At 37.3% G+C, this 22,686-nt stretch overlaps 2 protein-coding genes across 8 annotated transcripts in view; one reads left to right on the top strand and one right to left on the bottom strand.

Annotated features, from left to right (window-relative positions):
- The window catches only part of TFB1M (transcription factor B1, mitochondrial), a 52,877-nt gene that overhangs the window by 19,425 nt on the left and 10,766 nt on the right, over positions 1-22,686 (top strand). For 5 of the 6 annotated variants that reach the window (XM_017658514.3, XM_073219807.1, XM_073219808.1 and 2 more), the window contains exon 5: positions 8,313-8,432. In XM_017658514.3, coding sequence (XP_017514003.1) covers positions 8,313-8,432 — 120 coding nt within the window. Of the gene's footprint in view, positions 1-8,312; positions 8,433-9,010; positions 16,376-22,686 lie in introns of those variants that run through there. The other variant, XM_073219806.1, reaches the window with a different exon arrangement.
- CLDN20 (claudin 20) lies at positions 16,377-21,434 on the bottom strand. 2 transcript variants are annotated; one of them, XM_017658515.3, is made up of 3 exons: positions 20,684-21,434; positions 18,333-18,453; positions 16,377-17,713 (listed from the first exon to the last, which is right to left on the bottom strand). In XM_017658515.3, exon 3 carries the CDS (start codon positions 17,630-17,632, stop codon positions 16,973-16,975), a length of 660 nt encoding a protein of 219 aa, XP_017514004.3. In that variant the 5' UTR covers positions 17,633-17,713; positions 18,333-18,453; positions 20,684-21,434; the 3' UTR covers positions 16,377-16,972. The 2 variants fall into 2 exon arrangements, with proteins under 2 accessions (XP_017514004.3, XP_036879390.2); XM_037023495.2 differs by lacking the exon at positions 20,684-21,434 and having other exon boundaries at positions 18,333-18,879.

Here is a 22,686-nt window from a genome sequence, read left to right as displayed (position 1 = left end):
TATCTTTGCTTGTTTGTTTGTTATCTTCCCCACTTAAAACATAAGCTCCAAGCGGGCATAGACTATATAGTGACTGTATCCCCTGTGCCTAAAGTAGTCTAGTGTACAAGAGATGAAGCCAAAAAATTTATTTTTGTTGAAGTATAGTTGATATAGTGTTAGTTTTAAATGTACAACATAGTGATTTGACATTTATATACATTACAAAATACAATAAATGTAGTTACAGTCTGCCACCATGCAGTTATTTCAGTATTACAGTATATTCCCTATCTTGCACTTTTCTTCCCTGTGACTTACTTGATTTACAATTGGAAGTTTGTACTTCTTGACCCCTTCCCCTATTTCACCTATCTTCCCACCTCTCTCCCCACTGGCAACCACCACTTTGTTCTCTGAATTAATGAATCTCTTCCTAGGCTTTTTGTTTGGTTTTTGTTTTGTTTTTCAGATTCCACATATAAGTGAAATCATTGTATTTAACTTTTTCTGTGATGTATTTCACTTAGCATAATACTCTATGTTATCATAAATGGCAAGATTTCATTCTTTTTTATGACTAATATTTCATTATGTTTATATAACATTCATTATCTATTCATCTATTGACAGACACTGAGGTTGCTTCATACCTTGGCTATTGTAAATAATGCTGTAGTAAACATAGGGGTACATATATCTTTTTGAGTCAGTGTCTTTACTTCTTCTTAAGGCAAATACCCAGAAGTAGAATTACTTCTAGTCATATGGTAGTTCTATTTTTAATTTTTTGAGAAATCTTCATACTGTTTTCCATAATGGTTGCACCAGTTTATATTCCCACCAATAGTGCATAAGGGTGCCCTTTTCTTCACTTCCCTGCCAACCTTTGTCATTTCTTGTCTTTTTGATATTAGCCATTCTGACTGGTGTGAGGTGCTACCTCATTGTTGGATTTGCATTTCCCTGTTGATCAGTGATGTTGAACATCTTTCATGTTTCTGTTGGCCATCAAGTATATCTTCTTTGGAAAAAATGTCTGTTTGGTTCCTCTGTCCATTTCTTAATTGGATTTTTTTCTTTTTTTCTTTTCTGGTGTTGAGTTGTATGAGTTCTTTATATTTTTGGATATTAACCCTTTATTGATGTATCATTTGCATATATATTTAGTATTTGCCCTTTGTTTTGTAGATGATTTCCTTCACTGTGCAGAAGCTTTTTAGCTTGATGGAGACCCACTTGTTTATTTTTGGTTTTGTTTCCTTTGCCTGAGGAGATATATCCAGAAAAAATTGCTAAGGCCAGTGTCCAGAGTTTACTGCCTATGTTTTCTTTTAGGAGTTTTATGCAGGTCTTACATTTAGGCCCTTAATCAATTTTTAGTTTATTTTTGTGTATGCTGTAATACAGTAGTCCAGTGTCATTCTTTTGCATGTAGCTGTCCATTTTCCTAACATCGTATACTGAAGAGTCTTTTCCCCAAATACTTTCTCCTTTGTTGTAAATAAATTGACCATGGATTTATTTCTGGGCTTTCTATTCTGTTATTTAATCTATGTGTATATTTTTGTCTGAGTACCACACTGTTTTGATTACTTTAGCTTTGTAGAATATTTTGAAATCAAGGAACATGATACCTCTGGCTTATTTCTTTCTCAAGATTGCTTTGGCTATAGGCTCTTTTGTGGTTCCATACAAATTTAAGATTATTTCTTCTAGTTCTGTGAAAAATGCCATTGGTATTTTGATAGGGATTGCATTGAATCTGTAGATTGCTTTGGGTAGTATGGCCATTTTTAACAATATTAATTCTTCCAATCCATGAGCACAATATATTTTACCATTTATTTGTGTAATCTTTGATTTCTTTATCAGTGTCTTATAGTTTTCAGAGTACAGGTCTTTTACTTCCTTGCCTAAATATATTCCTAGGAGTTTTATTCTTTTTGATGCACTTATAAATGGGAATGTTTTCTTAATTTCTCTTTCTGATAGTTTGTTTTTAGTATATGGAAATGCAACAGATTGCTGTTATTTTAATACTGTGTCCTACAACCTTACTGAATTCATTCATTAGTTTTGTAGTATTTGGTAGTGTCTTCAGGGTATCCTGCAATATAATATGTCATCTGCACATGGTGACAATTTTACTTCCTCTTTATCAATTTGGATGCCTTTTATTTCTTTTTCTTGTCTGATTGCTGTGGCTAGGCCTTTTAGTACTATGTTGAATGAGGGTGGAAGAGTGGACATCCTTGTCTTGTTCCTAATCTTAGAGGAAAAGCTTATAGCTTTTCTCCATTAAGTATAATGTTAACTGTGGGTTTGTCAACATGGCCTTTATAATGCTGAGGCATATTCCCTCAGTACCTACTTTATTGAAAGTTTTTATCATGAATAGATGATGGATTTTGCCAAATGCTTTTTATACATACATTGAAATGGTCATATGGTTTTCATCCTTTCTTTTGTTAATGTGATATATGCAGTTGATTGATTTGCAGGAATTGAACCAGCCCTGGAATAAATCCCACTTGATTATGGTAAATGATCATTCAATGTATTTTTTAATTCAGTTTGCTAATATTTTGTTGCGGATTTTGTACCTACGTTCATCAAGGATATTCATCCATTATATTTTTTTGTACTGTCTGTCTGGTTTTGGCATCAGTATAATTCTGGCCTTGGAGTATGAATTTGGAAGCATTCCTTCTTCTTCTGTTTTTTGTAATAGTTTAACAAGGATAGGTATTAGCACTTCTTTAAATGTTTAGTAGAAATCATTGGTGAAACCATCTGTTCCTGAAATTTAGTTTTTTTATTTCTAATTCAGTTTTGTTACTAGTAATTAGTCTATTCACGTTTTCTATTTTTTCCTGATTCACTCTTGGCAGATTGTATGTGTCTGGGAGCTTATTCATTTCTTTTAGGTTGTCCAGTTTGTTGGTGTATTATTTTTTGTTGTAGTCTCTTACATGTAATCCTTTATGTTTCTTTGGTGTGGGTTGTAACTTCTCTTTCAGTTCTTATTTTCTTTGAGTCTTCTCTTATTAAGTCTGGCTAAAGGTTTATGAGTTTTGCTCATCTTTTAAAAGATAGAAGTCTTTCTTTGATCTTTTGTATTGTTTTTTACTATTTCACTTATTTCTGCTCTAATCTTCATTATTTCCTTCCTTCTGCTAACTTTGGGCTTTGTTCTTTTTCTAGTTTCTTTAGGTGTAAGATTAGATTGTTCGAAATTTTTCTTGTTTCTTAAGGTAAGCCTGTATTGCTACAAATTTCCCCCTTAAAACTACTATTGCTGCGTCTCAAAGATTTTGGAACATTTTATTTCCATTTTCATTTGTCTCAAGGTACTCTCTTGTTGCCTCTTCTGTTTCTTTTTTTGACCCATTGATTGTTTAGTAGCATATTGTTCAGCCTCCATGCATTTGTGTTTTTTCTAGTTTTTTTCTTGTAATTGATTTCTAGTTTCATATTATTGTGGCTGGAAAAGATGCTTGATATGATTTCATTCTTTTTTAATTTATTTAGACATGTTTTGTGGCCTTACATGTTCTCTGTCCTGGAGAATGTTCCATGTGCACCTGAAAAGAATGTACATTGATGTGTGGTGTTAACATCCACTAGCATTACTGTATTACTGTTTCTCCCCTTATGTCTGTTAATATTGGTATATACATTTAGGTGGTCCTATGTTAAGTATAAAATAAAGTGTATTTTATGTAAGTATAACTACTCTAGCTTTTTTTGTTTTCATTTGCATGGAATATCTTTTTCCAAACCTTCACTTTCAGTCTGCATGTGTCTTTAGGTTTGAAGTGAGTTTCTTGTGGACAGCATACAGATGAGTCTTGTTCTCTTATCTGTTCATTTACCCTATCTTTTGATTGGAGCATTTAGTCTATTTACATTTAAAGTTATTATTTATAGATATGTGTTTATTGCCATTCTGTTAAATGTTTTATGGTTGTTTTTGTAGTTCTCTGTTCCTTTCTGCTTCTCTTCTCTCTTCCCTTGTGATTTGATACCTTTAGTGTTATGCTTGGATTCCTTTCTGTTTAAGTTTTTGTATCTATTACAAGTTTTTGGTTTATGGTTATGATAACATCTTATGTTTATAGCATTCTACTTTAAGTCATGGTCACTTAAGTTCAAACAGTTCTAAAAGCACTATATTTTTATTCCCCACCCCCACATTTTTTGTATTTAACATCCTGGTTTACATTTCTTTATTTTGTATATCCCTTAATTATTTTAGATAAAGTTAATTTTACTACTATTTTCTTTTAGCCTTCACACTCACTTTATAAGTTATTGATTACTACCTGTACTATATGTTTGTTTATACCAGTGAAGTTTTTTCCTTCATAATTTTCTTCTATTATGGCCTTTTCTGCTTTAAGAAGTCCCTTTAACATTCTTGTAGGGCTGGTTGGGTAGTGATGAACTCTAAGTTTTGCTTATCTGGGAAACTTTCTCTCTCCTTTAATTCTGAATGATAACCCTGCATGGCATATATTCTGGTTGTAGATTTTATTCCTTTCAGCACTTTGAATATGTTGTGCCACTCCTCTGGCCTGCAAAGTTTTGGCTAAAAAATCATCTGATAGTCTTGTGTGTATTCCCTTATTTATAACTATTTGCTTTCCTCTTGCTGCTTTTAAGAGTCTCTCTTTATCCTTAATTCTTGACATTTTAAATATTAATGTGTCTTAGTGTGGACCTTTTTGGGTTTATCTTGTTTGGGGTTCTCTGTGCTTCTTGGACTTGGATGTCTATTTCCTTCCCCATGTCTAAGTTTTCAGCTATTATTGTTTCAGATAAGTTTTCTGCCCCTTTTTCTCTCTCTTCTTCTGGAACCCCTATAATGCAAATGTTAGTATACTCGATGTTGTCCAGGGTCCCTTAACCTATCCCTATTTTTTAAATTCTTTTTTCCTTTTGCTGTTTAGCTTCGATGTCCACTACCCTGTCATCCAGATCATTGATCCATTCTTCTGCATTTTCTCATCTGCTGTTGATTCGCTCCAGTGTATTTTACATTTCAATTATTGATTCCTTCAGCTCTGATTGGTTCTTTATTAGCATGTTGCTTTTCTCTATTTGCTTAATTCTTTTTCTGAGGTTTTTGTCTTGTCACCTACATCTCCTGTCTTGAAGGTAGTAGCTTTAAATAGAAGGTGTCCTGTGGGGCCAAGAAGTATAATCTCCCTGGCTATCAGAACCAGGTGTTCCAGAGGTGTATCCCCTCCTTTTGTGACTGCGCTGAAGCTGCTTTGGGTGTCTTGCAGGCAGGGCTATACCCTGGCCCAGCTGGCTAAGAGGCCTGACCAGTGGGGGTCCACTGGTAAGCAGGGATGGCCCCCAGCATAGTTTTCTGGGAGCATTGGGCCAGCTTGGTTGAAAGAGGGAAAGAAAAATGGTGACCAGCACTTTTTTTCCCTGGAGAAAGCTCCTATAGATCCCTGCCCCTTCAGCACACACCTGCACTTAGAAATCTCTTTCACATCTGGCCCAGGTGCTTTTCAAATTGCTGCCTCTGTGCTGGGTTTTGGTGTGTCTGTCAGAGCTGGTGAGATTGGGTTTTCTGCTCTGTTCTAACCTTCTACCCATCTAGAAGTGTTTTTGGTTGTCACAGCTAGGATGCTTCTGGTGTCTAGTGGATAGAGGTGAGGGATGCTGGTAAACATCCTTCAAGGCACAGGGCAGCATCCCACAACAATTACTCAGCATTTACCAGCCCAAAATGCTAAGGCTGAGAAACCTTGCTTTAGAGTATTTAGCCATAAAATCTTCTTCTCAGTAATTTTAGATTTTCCTTCACAAAAACATAAGATCCTTTGTGTTTGTCAGGAATGCTAAGATGACATAACCACTTTCCTAAGATCCTTGTCCTTTCCTGCCCATGAATCTGTTCATTTTCCTCTGTTGAATTGAGCCCATGCTAATGGTTTTCTTGTTTCCTCAGCCTTTGGATTTGTCCTTGGATTTTTTTTTCTCAGATGACATGAGTATTATGGTATATTTGTTCTTGAATAACATAATAGAGATGAAAAACACTATGTTCTCTAATTATTTTTGGGAAAGAGCAAAGGAACAGAGACTCAAGAGGTGGAGTAATATTTTCAGTGACTCAGACTGTCAGTTATGGTTATTAATAATAATGTTGCTTTAACTTTACCATATGCAATTATTTTTCTTAAACAAAAAAAGTTGATTTTACTTACATTTTAATATGAATATTGAGAAGAATTTATATTGAGTCTATAATTTATGGAATGCTTTAGAAGTATGGTTAGCACTAGTCCTCTGAGTTTCACATTTTGCAAGTGAAAGTTTCAATACGAGAATATATAGCTGCATTTTCTTATATACCCTGTTTGCTCTTAACACTGTTATATTTGTAATTTTGTATTTTAGCCACGAGAGCACTTTTAAACATTTACTTTGCTTGGCTTCGTGAGTTACAGAACAGAAATAAATGAGCATGGCCCTCTTATTTTTTTCTAAGTAGGACGACAGGGTCTAAATGTAAGAATTCAGCTCACACACATTAAGGGACATAGAGACAGTATAAAGTTACAGCTCATAAAATAGAATCAGAGTGTGTAGCAATAAATTAGACTTTAACAAATCTCATCCAACCTCATTTTATAGATGATGAAACTGAGACTCAAAGTAGTTTAATGTCTTCCAAAAGGTCATGGAGCTAGTTACAGGGAAAGCTGAACTTGAACACAGGTCATATGTTTTCTGCTGATGTCATGATGTTCAAGTTCTCCATTTGGCTGGACCTATGATCTTTTCTTTCTGGGTCTAGCCTTAGCCTCTTTATCTCCTGTCATCTCTAGGGACTAGGCTGTGTAATGGTCACATTCCTAGCAGGGAGGGAGTCACCTCTCCATTAATTATGTAGTTCTCATTGTCCCTAATGTTTGGCTGTGTAGCTTCTCAAGTATAAGCCTAATTTTTCTACTTAAAATTGTTTTAGACAGAATAGGAAAAAAAGTAACACCACCCTAGTGACTTCTTTGACCCCTGTTTTCTTCTACTCAGTCAGAATGCTTTTAAAAGCTCAAGGGTTAGAGGTTTCCTTTTACTGAAAAATTAACTGCTTTGGTTTCCTGGGCTTTTGCTATTAAAAATCATCTATCTTGTAATGCAGTTTGAATTTTCCTAGCTTTACCTATAATATATTTATCACAGAAATATATTTGAATCATTTATTGACCACTTGACTCTTACACTAGCTTTTAATGAGGACTTTTGCAGAGCTGTCTGGTCTGTGGCTTGAGTTTTTCCCTAATGAGGTAGGGACAGATGTGTGTGCTGCTTTCTTCTACCATGGAGGCCATAGGTATTACTTAAGAAACTTTTAAAGTTTTGCTTTTCACTTATTGTTAACTCACTTGTAATTTATATTTGGTTATGTAACAAGATAGGGAGCTAACTTTTTCCTCCAGTAGATACCCCGTTTATACAGATATCACTTACTAATGTCTTGTTCTGCTGTCTTTGGTCTGAGCCAGCAGCAATACCAGCTGCCTTCATTTGGTATCTGCTAGAGTGAGGTTCCCCTGCCTCCCTATGCGGTTGATGTTCTTCAGGAGTGTCCTGGCTATTCATGACCCTTTGGTTTTCTATATAAAATTTACATGGAATTTAAAGTTCCTTTAAAAAAAATCCTTTTGAGACTTTGGTTGAAATTGCATTGCATTTATAAATTAATGTGAGTATATCTAATTTAAAAATAAAAATGTTTGGGTATTTAAAGGAGTAAATTCCTAGTTTTTTTGAAAAAAATTGGTTGTCTAAAAGAATCAATTCTCCAAGAGTTCTGAATATTCAAGGTCTTATTACATTTAAACAAAGAAAAATATACCGTTGAAAATGTTCATTCATATATTGGGTAATTCCTAAAATTAAATATTTAAACATCTTTAATTCATTACACTTGCTGATCTCTTCATTCATCAAATTTATATTGATTACTTATTTCATACACGGCTTTCTACAGAATATAGCAGCAGTTTGAAAATCCCCAACAGTCAGTAGTAGCAAAGTTTCATTTGAATTTTTTGGTGCATTATATATGATATAATTCACTTCTTAGGCATATGTACCTCAGTTCATACTGGAGGAAAATGTTCCCCATTCTGGCTACATATTGTATGTAGTTTATGCTTAAAAAAAAAAGCAAAGAATTTACGCTTCTAAAATTTGTCTCAAAAAAATCTACCTAGTGTTCATAGATAAGGGAATGTGGGCTTCATTCCATCTGATCAGACTGGATTAATAATTTGCTAATATTCATTTTTGTCTTTCCATAGAGACTTACAGCCAATACAGGAGGTAAACAGCGTAGTCGCCTTTCCATCATGGCCCAGTACCTCTGCAATGTTCAGCATATCTTGACAATTCCAGGTCGGGCTTTTGTCCCCAAACCAGAGGTGAGTTTCTGTTTATTTGAGTATGCCAGAACTAGGATTTTAATTGTAATCTTTGTTCCTTTGAGGATGTGTCATAGGAAATTCTCCCTAAGGTCTGATCTTTACCTATATGCAAACTGTACTATAACTTTTTCTTTACCTCTCCTGAACAAGAGCCATAAAAATCATAAGATGAATAGTTCTCATTCTAATGTTTCTCCCCCATAGATAGAATGGCCAAATGTCTAGGTTTATCCATGTTGCTCTGGTGGTAGTATTATTATCATCATCACTCCCTTTTTATTTTCAAAATTCCTTTAAACACCCAGTGTGGAAGGTAAGTGGCATGTTCACCCAATCCTCAAAAAAAAGTTTTTTGTGTGTGATTTCTGATAGGGACTTCTAACTAAAGTTACATCAAACATTACTTATCTATTGTGAAAGTTTTTCCACCTTTTTCAGATTTTAGTTTGGCAGTGTTGTGATCAATCATCTGTGAAAAAGTTGGATGTAAACTAAGTTTTGACTATTATGTGCTAATTACAGAAATAGAATTTCTCTGCCAAAAATAAAAATCATTAAGCTGGTGTCTACTTTAGCCAAACCACTGCAGGATGAGTGAGGACATGTATTATAAGATTCGTCTGTTTCATCCTTGAATGTGTATTGAGCGAGCGCCTACTGCACGAGGAGCTCGGAGCGAGGCCGAGATGGGGAGAGACGGGTAGGAATCTGCCTTCAGGGTTCACGGCTGGGAACAGACTTCTTGCTTCCTGGAACTCACGAGCAGGAAAATCTTGCATAGTTTCCCTTACATCATTTGACATTCATTAATAAAAGCAGATAGCATGAAAAAGTGTATTATGTGGTTTTTAGATTTAGATATTGATTATTGATTTAGAAAGTGGCTCCCAACCAAATAGTGTTTGACCTACTTAAACATCTTGAAACCTGGTTTGGGAAGTCTCCATGTTCTTTGCTCCCAGCTTCCACTTCCTCTGCCATGTTCCCACCACAATTAGCGGAGTGTTCAAATGACTATAGGAATTCAGTCCATCTTCCACTTTTATAACAGACTTACTTTTCAGTTTTCTAAATCAAGCTCAGGAAACTCATTCTCACTTTAGCATCTCAAGGTTTCAGACATGACTTCTTCCAAAATAATAGATGCTATTAGATCCAAGACAGAGTTTTATGGCTGGAGACATCTTCTAGGTCATCATCAGATTCAACACATTTGTGCTTTGAGGCATTTTGTATACTAGAACAGGTGGCCAGTAGAATGAAAAAATCAAGACACCATATAGCTTTCTTCTTGTAATTCATATAACTTTATTTTTTAGTTTTAACTCAAAAACTGTGTTTATAACATTTTTGAATGTTAAGTTAAGACCCTATTATATCAGAAACCAAGATCTTTACTTACAGGCTTTTATAGTGATTATTACAATAATCCAGGATCTTTAGGCTATTTAAATTTTATCAAGGGTTTCTTAAGGTGGATTTTAGAATACTTTTAGTGGGAAGTTTCTCTTTGTTTTAGTTTCCTAGTTGAGAATATTTAATGGGTGTTTAGACATTGTTATCAACTTTACCTTTGATTTGACGGGAAGGTACATGCATAGCTAGTTAATTAGAAGTTCTTTCCTTTAGGATTAAGGCCTAATGAAAATATTATTTGGGAAAAAAATTAGCTTTCTGTCTTTGGTTTTCATTCTCCTGAGGGATGTTTGCTTTTTGGCAAGTGAAACATATAGCAGTTTTCTTTATATCCTTTTCATCATGTTTTAAATATTACACGCAAGAACTTTATTTTTAATCTAGGAAAGCACTTACAAGGAAGAGAGAGTGTATTGTGATAAAGGAAAACAATGAATGATTTGACTGATAGTTGCATTGAGTGACTTTTAAAAAAATACATTTTCTTAAGTAAGAAAGGGAAAGAGTTTTGAAAGGTGATAAAATAACTACAAGGATGCCCCTCTGGCTAAAGCCTTCTGAACATAAGAGCAAGTTATAAACATAAATAAGTACAACACAAGGTAAAAGGTGCTAAGTGCTAAGAGAGAGGTCCAGGTAGATTTGTGGCCGAGCTGAGAGAAGGAGGTTAATTCTCTCTAGATGCTCAGGTGAAACTTACTAAGTTTCAGAACTTACTCTCTACCAAAGCTCTAAGAATTAAATATGGAGAATTTCTTTTGTGATATGAGAAGAAGGGCTTATTTATAAACCACTTTAGGATTTTTCCTATGAGAATCCATTTGTCTGTTTTTGGTTTTTAGATTAACCAACATAATCATGCTCTACTGGTAGAACTTCCACTACCGCGGACTCCGCAATACTGTTCTGACTAGCTGACCTAAATTCTTGCCAAACTCCTTCCTCTCATTACCTTCTCCAGTGCAGTCCCCAAAACTTGAACCCAAAATTCTGTTCTGTCTATAGAAAACACAACCTCTTAAGTCCTTACAATTAGACTAATTGGTTTACTCTAGTGTTCCTTAAACTTCTAGAGTTTGTAGTATATAGATTTTAAGTTAGAAATAAATTTTTTTAAATTTTCATTCCACTGTTAACAAAGTTATTTTACTAATTACAAGACAAAATACCTCTTTTGCAGTGCAAATTCACAACTAATAAAGCTTGTTTCTGTTTCTCAAGCTGTCATGTTTAGACTCCTGAGAATTATTGTATTTCTGGGGTTTCACAGCAGTTTTTTTCTCAGCTAATCTGCACATTATTAAGGTTTGAGAACTACTGAGCTATTAACTAGTCCCTTCAAACATCTGTCATCTATTTTCTTTTATAAATTGTGGTTATGTGTCTGATACACTAATATCCTTCCCAGAGAGTAGAAAGCTTTAGGTCCAACCACAGTCTTGTACTCTGACCTAGTAGAAAAGTCACTAAGATACAATACGAGAACTGCAGCAGGCTCTTTGGATTATTGTGATAGAAGCAGCGTATCTGGTGGGAGAACTGGAAGTACTTTAAAGGAAGCTCGGCCTGCTAGAATTCCAGTGCTTCTAGTTATGATAATATGGTCAGGTTAATAGACTGAGTCTTGCCCATCCCACATCAGGACAGTAATATTACCCTTGAAGGATGCTTCTGAGAAATAAAGATGATCAGTGTAAAGTGCCTACTGTGAGTGTCTGGCACATGGAGGCAGTCAGTAAGAGGTAGTTGTTATTGTTATGATTATAAACAAATATTTGTAGACTAAGTTGTAATATCCTGATACAGCAGTATGGATTATAATTGTTAAGACATACATATAATTGACATCTAATTTTGCCTTTTTAGAAGTATGGCACAGGGAACAAGTTATCCCCAAACGTGGTACAGATTTAAAGCATTGTCAATACAATTTTAGATGAATTAATGGTGTATATCCATGGGATTTTACAAAGTAAGGTCGGGACTTGAGGCATCCGCACCTGACCTTTGAGGACAGTGTTTCAGAGACCCCCCAGTGTCAGTCATCCCATAAGGCAGGGGAGCAGCTTCTTGTGCCCCTGGATCGTCAGGCTTTGGCTCCTGGCTGCCTCTGAGGAGCCACGCTGCCCTGACCTTCCAGTTGAGGCAGCTCCAGATCTGGGGGGTGGGTGCACAGCTCAGAGGCAGGAGCTTGGGCAAAAGTCCTCCTCTGTCAGTTCCCACCAGTGCACAGGGCTGCCAGACTCCTGATGTGGCCTTCTCTGCCTGGGCTGCTTGGAAGTTCTAAACTAAGTTTCATATTTAATTGCTTCAGCAGATTCAACCAGGATTATTAATAGCATTCTTTGTCTCTTCCTTTGCTTTGTAACCCCAGTCTCTCACCTTTAGTTTTTGTACCTACTGTGATAATAATTTTGTTATAAGTTGCCTCAAATTCTCTTTGAAAGTGAATGAGTCTAAAATAAAAATAAATATGTGAATTAAAAGCCAGTTTTATAATTAGAGAATTACCAGATCATCCTCCTTAAAAATCAGATGTGTTGAATAGAAATAAGGTATTTACTATTACAATTAGAACTTAATACTAGTTAAGCTTTACTAACTACTCAAGAATAAAATGTTCAAAAAGTATTATAAATCCAAAGAAGGAAAAAACAAAATTGTATTTTTGTAGAGAGGTTTTTGTATCTGTATGATGTGCAATGAAATGAGCAAAAAAATTACTGGAGGTAATGAAGAGATATGCAACAGGGTTCTACAAGATTATAGGCTACGATATAAATCCTCAAAAATCAATGAAGTTAATATATGCTAAGATCATATAGCTAAAAATACAGTGATAAAAGAAGTGTGCTGAAAAGACATTGAATCCTTGCCTAAAACTGAACTTGTGCGTGCCTGCCCCGGGCCTGCTCCTCCCCATATATTCAGGATGTTGACTGACGGCATCTTCAGCTGCCCAGATCGTGCAGGCCTAACCTGGCGGTCACCGTAAGTGCCCCCTTTATCCTCACCCTCACAACTAGCCACTAGTTACCAACTGCTGACATTTCTTTTTCTCTTCAATCTATCAATTATACCCAGTTCTCCTGACTTAATCTAAGTTTTCATCATTTTTGCCAGAATTACTGAGATTTCTTCAGTCCTGAATGTATACCTGCACATCCTTACACACACACACACACACACACACACCTGCTCCATGGATAGAGTAAGCATGATATTTCAGGAGGGGGTTGGGCATTGTCTTTTGATTTTTGTTTTGGTAGCTTTTTACTCAAAGGAACATGAGTTTAAATGTATTCAAATAGATTAGCCCAGGGTTTCTCAACTCACCACTCTTGACATTTTGGACCAGATAATTCTTTGTTGCCTGGGCTGTCCTGCACATTGTAAGATCTTAACAGCATTCTGGCCTCCACTACTCCAGTTGTGAAAACCAGAAATGTCCCCCAGGTATTGGCATATGTCCTCCGCAGGCTAACCTGACCCCTGTTTGGAAGCCCTGGGGTGGACTTAGACCTGTTGGCAGCACTGGCTGCATGCCCCCCATGCCTGGTGTGTGGTTATGTGTATTGTCTCACTGAACCCTCACAACTCTGTAAATGGGTCCCATTTTCATCCTTATTTTCTTAGGAGCAAACCAAGATTTAGGTTAAGGAATGTGTACTGTGTAACCTTGTACCCAGGTGGTTTGACTCTGGAGCCAGGTTTCCTCTGGTTGAATCACATCTCCCCACTTATTAGCTTGTGACTTTGGACAAATTAGGTAATTTACTTAACTCTTCTCTGCCTCAGTTTCCTTTAAGGTACTAAGACTAGTACCTCCTCCTAGACAGCTTGTGTGGTTTAAACCAGTCAGTGTATCCAAAGGATTGAGATAGGACTGGCATGTCATAGTAGTCACTTGCAGTGGGAAATCCCTGATAATACAAAGGTAACAAAGGTGCCTTATCTCCCAGTCTAGTAAGAGATGCAGTCATGTAAGCTAATAATTTGTTTGAGCAGAGCATTCTCTGAGAGTACAGAGATGGAAGCAGTGAACTTCTCCAAGGAGTCAGGATTGAGTTCACAAAGGAGGTTCCATGAGAACCCCAAAAGGTGATTGGGAGCTGGGGCAGTCAGGAGGGGTGTGGGAGGAGCTGGTGGAGGAATACAGTAGGGTGAGTCCTGGAGGGATGCAGGAACCTCGCACACTTTGTCATCGCCATTTCCAGTCTTGATAGAATGGGGCCCTTATTTGTATGAAACTGCTACTTTCCTAAGAGTTCAAAACACTCCTATACCTATTTAGGAAGAAAATGTTCCACGGCTAAGTAAAAATTACCTTTTGAATTATATATAGACTAATACATAGAGTACTAATACTAGTTAGTACAGTACTAATACTGATACACAGAATATATAAAGTAGATTTTAGTATAGGATACATAGGCTGATAGAAAGTCAGTCACATTAAGCAAAATGAGAGAACCAGGTAGGTGTCAATCCTACCACATTAATTTGCATCAAATATTCTTGTCAGTTATTTTTAAAATGACATTTATTTAGAAAATAATATTTTGATCTCTCAAAGGGAATATATTCTTAAACAATTATTTAATGTTCCTTTTATCATCTCTTCCACTGTATCTAATCTGCTTTTAAAACCTTCCAATGTATGTTTCATTTCTGATACTGTGTTCTGTAATGATTGGATCTCCGACCAGAATTCATTCCTGAGTTCTTGAATATTTTTCTGTACCTCCATGAGCATGTTAATAAGTTTTATTTTGAAATCTCTTTCAGGAAGATTCATGAGATCAGTTTCATTTGACTCTTTCTCTGGTGTATTTATGATTTTGCTTTGAACCAGGTTCCTCTGATGTTTCATATTTGTGTGTGGCGCCATCTAGTGCCCAGAAGCTCTACTCTCTGGAGCTGTTCAGCCCCTGGAGCAGTGTCGGAGGTCCCAGGGGAGCAGTGTTGGTGCCTGGGGAGAGGAAAGAGCTGTTTCCTGCTTCCCGGTTGCTATGCCTGTCTCCACTGCCAGAACCAGTGGGCCAAGCACACAGGTTTAAGCCTCTGTGCTTTGTGTTTGTAGCTGCTGTAGGTGGGGCTTCCCTCTGGCTGGCCTAACGCTAGGGCATGGTTTGCCGGTTTGCAAGCCAGGTGCAGGCTGGCCAGAAGGAAGGTGCACAGGGTATCACGGAGCGGGGCTTTGGAGCTGCGTAGCCAGCCAAGTGGCTGGAGCGCCTGAAGATCGTGAAAGTTGCCAACCTGCTGGGCAGAGTGCACCCAGACAATTTTGTCTGCCTGTCCTTTCTCCTGAGCAGTAAGCTCTGTGCAGTCATTGCCCCTTTAGCAGCCCTCTCGCTGTTTGGAAGTCTCTCACACTGCCTTTCTTTTGTCCAAGAGCAGCCGAGTATGGATCCCTGTTTTCCACAAGTGGCTGTAATCTCAGTCTCTCCAGGTATTCTGCCTGTCTTAGCTTTCCAATGCCCCTGATCACCAGAGCACCATGCAGTGTAGGTTTGTGCTCCCAGAGCAATCTCCAGAGCTAGGTGTTCAGCAGTCGCAGGCCTCCACTCCCTCCCCACTCCATTTCTCTTCCTCCTGGTGGTGAGCTGGGGTGGGAGAAGGGCTTGGGTCCCGCTGGGCCACAGCTTTGGTACGTTACCCTGTTCCATCAGGTCTATTCTTTTCTCCAGGTGTATGCAGTCTGGGAAGCCCTCTTTCCTGTTGCTTTTTCAGGATTAGTTGTATTAATTATATTTTTGTATTATATGCAGTTTTAGGAGGAGGCCTGTGTCTCACCTCTCATGCCACCATCTCTTTTTGCCCTTCTATTTCCTTTTAAACGAGTCACTTTCTAATTCTCATATGAAGTAGTACCTTTTCATTTTAGCTATTCCCTTAATAGCTAATGACATTGAAAATTACTTATTCACATAAAAAAATATTCTTCCCACTCCCTAAGTTATTGATGTACAAAGAAATGGCCCTTCCCCCCTTTGCCATTACATCATGGGCAGTGACTAAGCTTAAATTAACAAATAAATTAGAAACAACAGTGTTCATTGTTTCCTTCGTACATTTTGAAAATCCATTTTTTTTTCTTGTTAAAATATTTGAATTACAGACCATAAGATGATTTAACTTTATTTTTTAAAGCATTCATTATACTTAAAAATTTTTATACCCATTAGCTAATTGAAGCAGTCTTCTTATAAGAGAACAATTTTGTTAACATGAATCAAAGGAGAAAAAAATGACAACTTAAAAATAACCTTTATCATCCAAGTGCTCATCAGTTTAAATATGATGGGGGAGAGATAATCTAAGTTGTTACAGGATAAATAAACTTAATCTGGAGTATCGTCTTGCTCACAGCAGCAGATGGCAATTCTTGAGCACTTTAAAATAACAGACTTTATTGGGATCACTGATCTTGTATTTACTGCTTGAAAAGCCCTAGAGGTCACAGCTGGGATCTGGCTGGGGTTTGCTTTGCTGTGGTAGTTTGCCAGTTTCTTTTCTTAGTTCTGCCACATCTTTGAATGTCATATTGTGAGGTCTCACAAATGTGTGTAGATATTTTTCTAAAAGGAAAAAAGAGAAAGGGAGGTCATACTAGAGGGGCCCTTGGACAGCATCTGAAAGGTGGACAGCCCGTCTGTCCCTCACGCTCACAGCGCAGGGCGTGGCAGCTCATTGTGCTGCTGCCAAGCTGCTAATGAAAGCAGACGGTGCCCTGGATCATGGCCTGGGCAAGGTGCTTTTTCCTACTTGGCAATTTAGTTCTTTTATAAAATCCAATTAAATACAAATGCAGAAGATGTACCAACAGTTTTATCTTAAAAAGGGGGGGAAAAGCCATTAATTAATTGTCTTATTAATATAATCAGAACCTCCTTCAATTATAAATCTTAAGGTAAAACATGAAAACAGTAATGGAAGTATAATCTTAAAACAGATAAAACTGTACACAATAGTTTGTTGGCATTTTAAACAACCTCATAATTTTAAAAGTATTTTATGTTCTTTGTAGAGTTAAGCATTATTCTGATGTATTTTTTTTAAGTCTAAAAGACAAAAGTCATAGCAGGCACCTAAAAATTCCATATATATTACACAGCTGTTTACACATAATCCTTTAGGTTGCATGCTAAATTGTCCTCTAGCTCAGAGGTGGAGATATGCTGCTGGTTGGGTGGGTAGAGCCAAGCTTCTGGATCCTTTTTTATATAGGAAGTACAGAAAATCATGCCAGAGATAAATAGCAGCATGGCTGAAATAAATGCAATATAGACGGCTCCTCCAGGCTCGTGTTTGTTGCTTTCTGGAACTGTCAGATCTAGAAAGTTTGCTATGATCTCCTTTGTGTACCACACCGTTGGTATTAAACCAGAGATCCCCGCAGACATGAAACAGACTCCTCCAGCAAAAGCAGCATGCCTCTTGGTTCCTCTGTCCCCTCCCAGGCGAGTGCATTTCATCCCTACTGTGGAAGTGCAGATCCCCAAAGCAGACAGAACACAGGCCAGGACCATGGTGGCCCGTGCAGCCTGCACATGGGTGGGGAGCGACAGAATGGAGTACTTCAGTGTGCAGCTGAACATTCCAGTACTGTACCACGTGCAGTCCATCCACAGCCCTTGCAGCTGTACGATGGCCGTTATGATGTTGGAGCCTGTGTCCACGTTCACCTTCCAGCTGGGCAGCAGCGTGGCGGTGAGCATGCCGGAGACCCCAGATAAGGCCAGGATAAAAGCAAGGAGCTGGAGACGCACTGACACCATGACGTTGCTGTTATCCTTGTCCCCTGGCACTTAATTTTGATTGTAGCGCTTTCTGTGCAGTAGAGTACAAATTAACAAAGGCTGGGGAAAGAAGACAAAATCAGGGTTGAAGGAAAGAAAGAATAAACAAAAAGGCTTAGGCATGGTGGTAGCCAAGAACACATCTGAATAGGCCCCCCTCAGTGGGTGAGAACAAGGCTAGCCCAGGAGAAAAAGCTCACACCAGGCCCTCAAAGGCTGCCTTCCTCCTACGTGACTGCGGGTGGGTGGTGCCTGACAGAGTATAAAGGAAAGAGCTGTCTGCTCTGTTCTTTTTAAATCTTAAACTGTGCTGAAATTGTAAAGTGGGCATGTGCCTTAGGAGACGTAGACATACCAGATTCCAGCTGTAACACCTGCCAAAGAGTTTTAATAGCATTTCAGGTTTTCAAAATACTGTTTCTAATGAAAATACTGTACAGGTACTAAGGAAATAAAGAATAGTTGAAACCCACCTCTTAAAAATGATTTATAAATACCTATGAGAAAAGTTTTAAGCATTCAAAAAATAATTTTATTTAAAGATATTTCTTAAGCACTCATCATGCACCTAGCACATGACCCAGGTGAATAGTTTAAGGAGGAAAGTAGTGGAAAGAAGTCAGATTAACTAGCATATTACCCCTAATTTCTAGTAAATAAACATTTGCAAAATCCTTACCCAGGTTAGCACTTGTTTCACGTCAGGTACAAGAGTATTCAGAGCTTGGGAGAATGTGAGATCCTTCCTGGTCAGGGCCAGAATCATTCTCTGACCCGTAGCGGCTGCAAAACCAGTTGTTCTGAGTGATCAGAAGCAGAGACATTGAATCTTGAATGTACATACTGGAAACAAACACATCACTTGTTGTATATGTAAAGATACCCAAATAATTTAACACTTTCTTTGCTTTCTTATTAATTTTTGTTTTTAGGAAGAGAGGAAAATATAATGCTTGCTTAGTGGCTAGGCTGTGTTCTCATCTGGCAGTACTTTCCTTCTTTGATAGAAATATAATGGTTCCCGAAATACAGCAATTCTGGCTCTTTTATGTTTTGGGGTTAAGTTTTGAATGATGTATTAAGTAGCTCTGTCATGATTCAAATCTATTTCACAAAAAGCTCTAAATCCAAAACACCTGGGTCAAATCTTGGCTTTCCAGAAGCTCTCTGTGCCTTGGTATCCTCTTCTGGAAAATGGGGAGGATTATAGTACTGGTATTATGGAGTTAAATGCATTAATGCATTTTCAGGGTTTAACCCATTGCAAATACTCAATAAATTATAATTGACATTGTTATTAGTATTTTTATATCAGTGATAACTGATATTTCATGACATTGCATCATTGTTCTTTTTCTCTTCCTTTCTTAGGCTGATTTAGTTTATTTTCATAGAACCTTTGGTTTCCATGGATATAGTCCTGTACATCATTTTTTCAGATCAGGATATTAGGTAGTAATCACCTCATGCCACACGGGTCTCAGCAGCAGATTGCCAGTGGCCAGACCTTCCCTTCTCTCCTCCCCACCCCAGCCTGGCCGGTGCCTTTTGCCCTTTCACCCAGGACTCCCTGTTAAATCCTCCCATGTACCTCCCGTGGGAAGCGAGGAAGATGCCCCATTTGGAGGTAAAAAGTACCATTAACTCTCAACCTCACTCCCTCCCTTTCTCACCAAGAAAAAAAAGACTCGAGAGGGTAGTCATAGGGCAAATGGTGTGACTTCAGAGGTGCACCAAGAGGACTGATGCCTGGCTTTTGTAAGATATCCAAAGTAATACTAATCCACATCTATGACAAGTACAGACTGTACATTTTTACAACATGGGTGCGCTAAGAAATTAAATCCTGGACTATCGGAACTCCATTGCTCTATTTTTATTCATAGCCTGAAAACTGAATTTTATAATTTTAGGAGAGAATTTCCCTGAGATTTAACTTTAAGCATCAAACTTACTACAAGCGTCAGAGTGCTTAGGCTTTGCCCACATCCACACAGTTCATGTCTTTTCTGTTTTCCAAATTTCTTTTACTCTCTGGGACCAAATGGAACAAAAGTTAAAGTTTCTAGAAAAAACTGAAGCACATGTATATAGTTTCTTAATAGCTGTTTTCAGGTTTGAGTTTTAACATTTCAGACTCCAGCTTGCTTACTAAATTACTGCCTTCCCAGACCATTTCCAGCTTAGGGTTTCTTCAAGAGCAACATTGCTGTTAACTTTTCCTAAGAACATCTCGTTTCTTTATTTTTACTTGGTTGAGAGCCCTTTATGTGTTGATCAATCTATGTTCAGCTTCCCAATTATAATCCTTTTCTTCCCATTAACCAATACATTTTAGAAATTTCAGTGTAATTCAGACTTGTGGACCCCTTGTTCATCTTACTTAACAAGTACTGGCAGTGATAAATTACAGACAGCCAAAAATCAGCGTAAACAATATGACATTGCATTCAGTTAGCACGACACTTGCTTACTGTTGAATACTGGACTTTAAATGCTTTCTTCTGCGTAAAGAGCTTATGCAGAAAGAATTTATTCTCCAAAATGAAGGTCAGTATTCTGTTCCTTTTGTAAAATATACTGGGATGTTAGCTACATTGCTGTGGAATCTTTTTTTTTCCCTCTGCAGCCACAAGCTTGTTACAGTTAGTGGGCTGTTCTCTCAAATTTCTATCTCATAGAGAATAAAGGCACACTTTGTCTTAAGGGTGGTGGTGGTGGTGAAATACTGTGAAAGTAAGTAAAAGCAAAGGGGTCACATATAAAAACAGTCCTAAATTGGAAACTGTCTCATGGTTCCAAAACAGTGCATTCAGAATAGAAGCTCTAAATGTTACATTTATGAACTACTTGCCAACAGGAAGTCTGGAGTGGTTTTCATTAAAATATAAAGTCAGTCTTCCAGACAAGATGTATTTATAGAAAAACTAATATTTAAAAACACATTTACAACTTAAAATTCAAATTAAAGGATATGCAAGATCCATATTTAGGTGTCTGAGCATCATAGAAGCTTCTCGTTTTCCATACCTTTTGTCAGTAGCCTTCAATGCCTTAACTCCCTTCTGTCAGTTGTCTTCAGATGAACGCCTGTAGGAAGAGAGAGCACATACACGAGGCACACTTCACAGCTTCTGTATTAGTGATGAGGCTCTAGCAAGCTGACTTGCAAATAGCAGATAAAGAGCAACATAGAAATCTGAGAGGTGAAAACTGCTGATGGTGCTAGAAGATAAATACCAGGTTCTCCATCTCATTTTTTGAGCTGTGGGAGAATTAAGAAAGGAGAGGCGGGGAAGGGAGGGAGTTGTTAATACAGGATTTGTCAAAACCTGAAAGCTGAAAATGCTTTTGTGTCCTATGCACAGAGGAGGAATTACTTGGGTGTTCACAAAAAAGCTTTCTTTGCCTTTAATATTATGTTTTAGTCCATAGTTATAATTTATTTTTGAATTTTTATCTGTGTTGGAAGACAGTTTTTTTTATTTCCTGTCCCCAGTTAAGGAATATGGTCTGGAATATTTTTAACTAGAGTGTGCTTTGCAAATAATAGCTGAGCCTCTCTTTTTATTCTAGTGCTAGTGACTTACCTGAAATCAAGATTTACAAAATTGGTAACTTACAGAAAAAACATTCAAAAGACAGTCGTTTTTTTAACATGTATTTCTTAAGTGAAAGAAAACTCAACAACAACAGTTGACTAGAATCTGATCATTAAACCTACAAGTATTTTTTTGGAGTGTCCTGAATTTTCTTCTGTTACTCCTCCCACTGAGAATGATTTCTGGAGTGTAACTCAATAAGTTAGAACTTGTAGAAAATGTTGTGAAGAAAGTACACTGTAATGATATGATGGGGCATATTAGGAGCAATAGTGAAATAAAATATGAAGCTCTAGACCATGAATGATTGCACATATTTCACATCCATCTACCTCAGGGTCTCAAATTTTTTCTTCCTTAACTCTATAGAGAAAGAAGATAATTTTGTGATTCGATTTTTAAAATATTACAACTGTTAATAGCCCAGTTAAATGTTAGCCATTTCCCTAAAAGCAGTGAATAACAAAATGCACATTTCAATTATCTGGATTTTTCTAGATTTATTTTTCATTTGTGTTGATTTGTTTTTATCTTTTCTAAGTGGCATTTAGATACTGTTTTCTTCTCTTAGAAATATAATGCCTGTGGGATTGTCTTTTAGTCAGTGTTGTAACTTTGATATATAATTTATATTCTTCTATTTCATGGAAATATATAAACAGTTCTCTGTATAAAGACTGGATGAAGGAGAGGTGAATTTCAGGCTGTTACCAACAGTAACAGCACTGTTTTTACTGCCACAGCAGAAGGAACTACCAGATCCCTTTAGTACTGGGGTGTTTTGCTCCCTGCCGTGCTGTCCATGCAGACTCACCTGTGCTGAGGCAGATCGATGGCAGGTGGGAGGCCCACCTGCTCCCAACTCTGACCTCCAGGATAAACAGGTTAAGCATGCTTTAATGTACATGTCTATTTTCGGAACATTTTTGATTATTCTTCTGCCTTGATGAGATCACTTACCCTATAAAATATTAACTGCCCATTTTTAGAGGCTAAAGACCTCTAGAATGTAAACCTCCTGAGGGCAAGGATTTCTGTCTGTCTTGTCCATTGCTGATCTCCCATGCCAGGCATGGTGCCTGGCACATAACTTAGTAGGGGTTAAATAAGTGTTGAATAAATTAATTCACAAACTGGTTGTGTGTACATAAATAACATCAATTAAATTGTATATTACTTTTGCATGATTAAAAATACAGTTTATCCATTCTAAATGAGACTGTAATTTTAAATAAATTTGCTACTCTTTAGTTTTGTCACCTTGGCCTAATTACAGTAATGCCTACTGTGTATAAACTACTTCCAGTATGCTAGGTACTGTTTGAGGTGCTGTGGTATTTAAATCTCAAGACCAACCCCTGGAGATACAGGAATTCTCATTTTACAGGTGAGAAAAACTAAGCTGCAGAGAAGTTAAGTAACTAGACTGAG

This window comes from Manis javanica, chromosome 13 (genome assembly GCF_040802235.1).
Source record: "Manis javanica isolate MJ-LG chromosome 13, MJ_LKY, whole genome shotgun sequence".
Classification (NCBI taxonomy): Eukaryota; Metazoa; Chordata; class Mammalia; order Pholidota; family Manidae; genus Manis; species Manis javanica.
The sequence above is the reverse complement of the archived record's forward strand: the minus strand, read 5'-3'. Positions and strand labels throughout refer to the sequence as shown.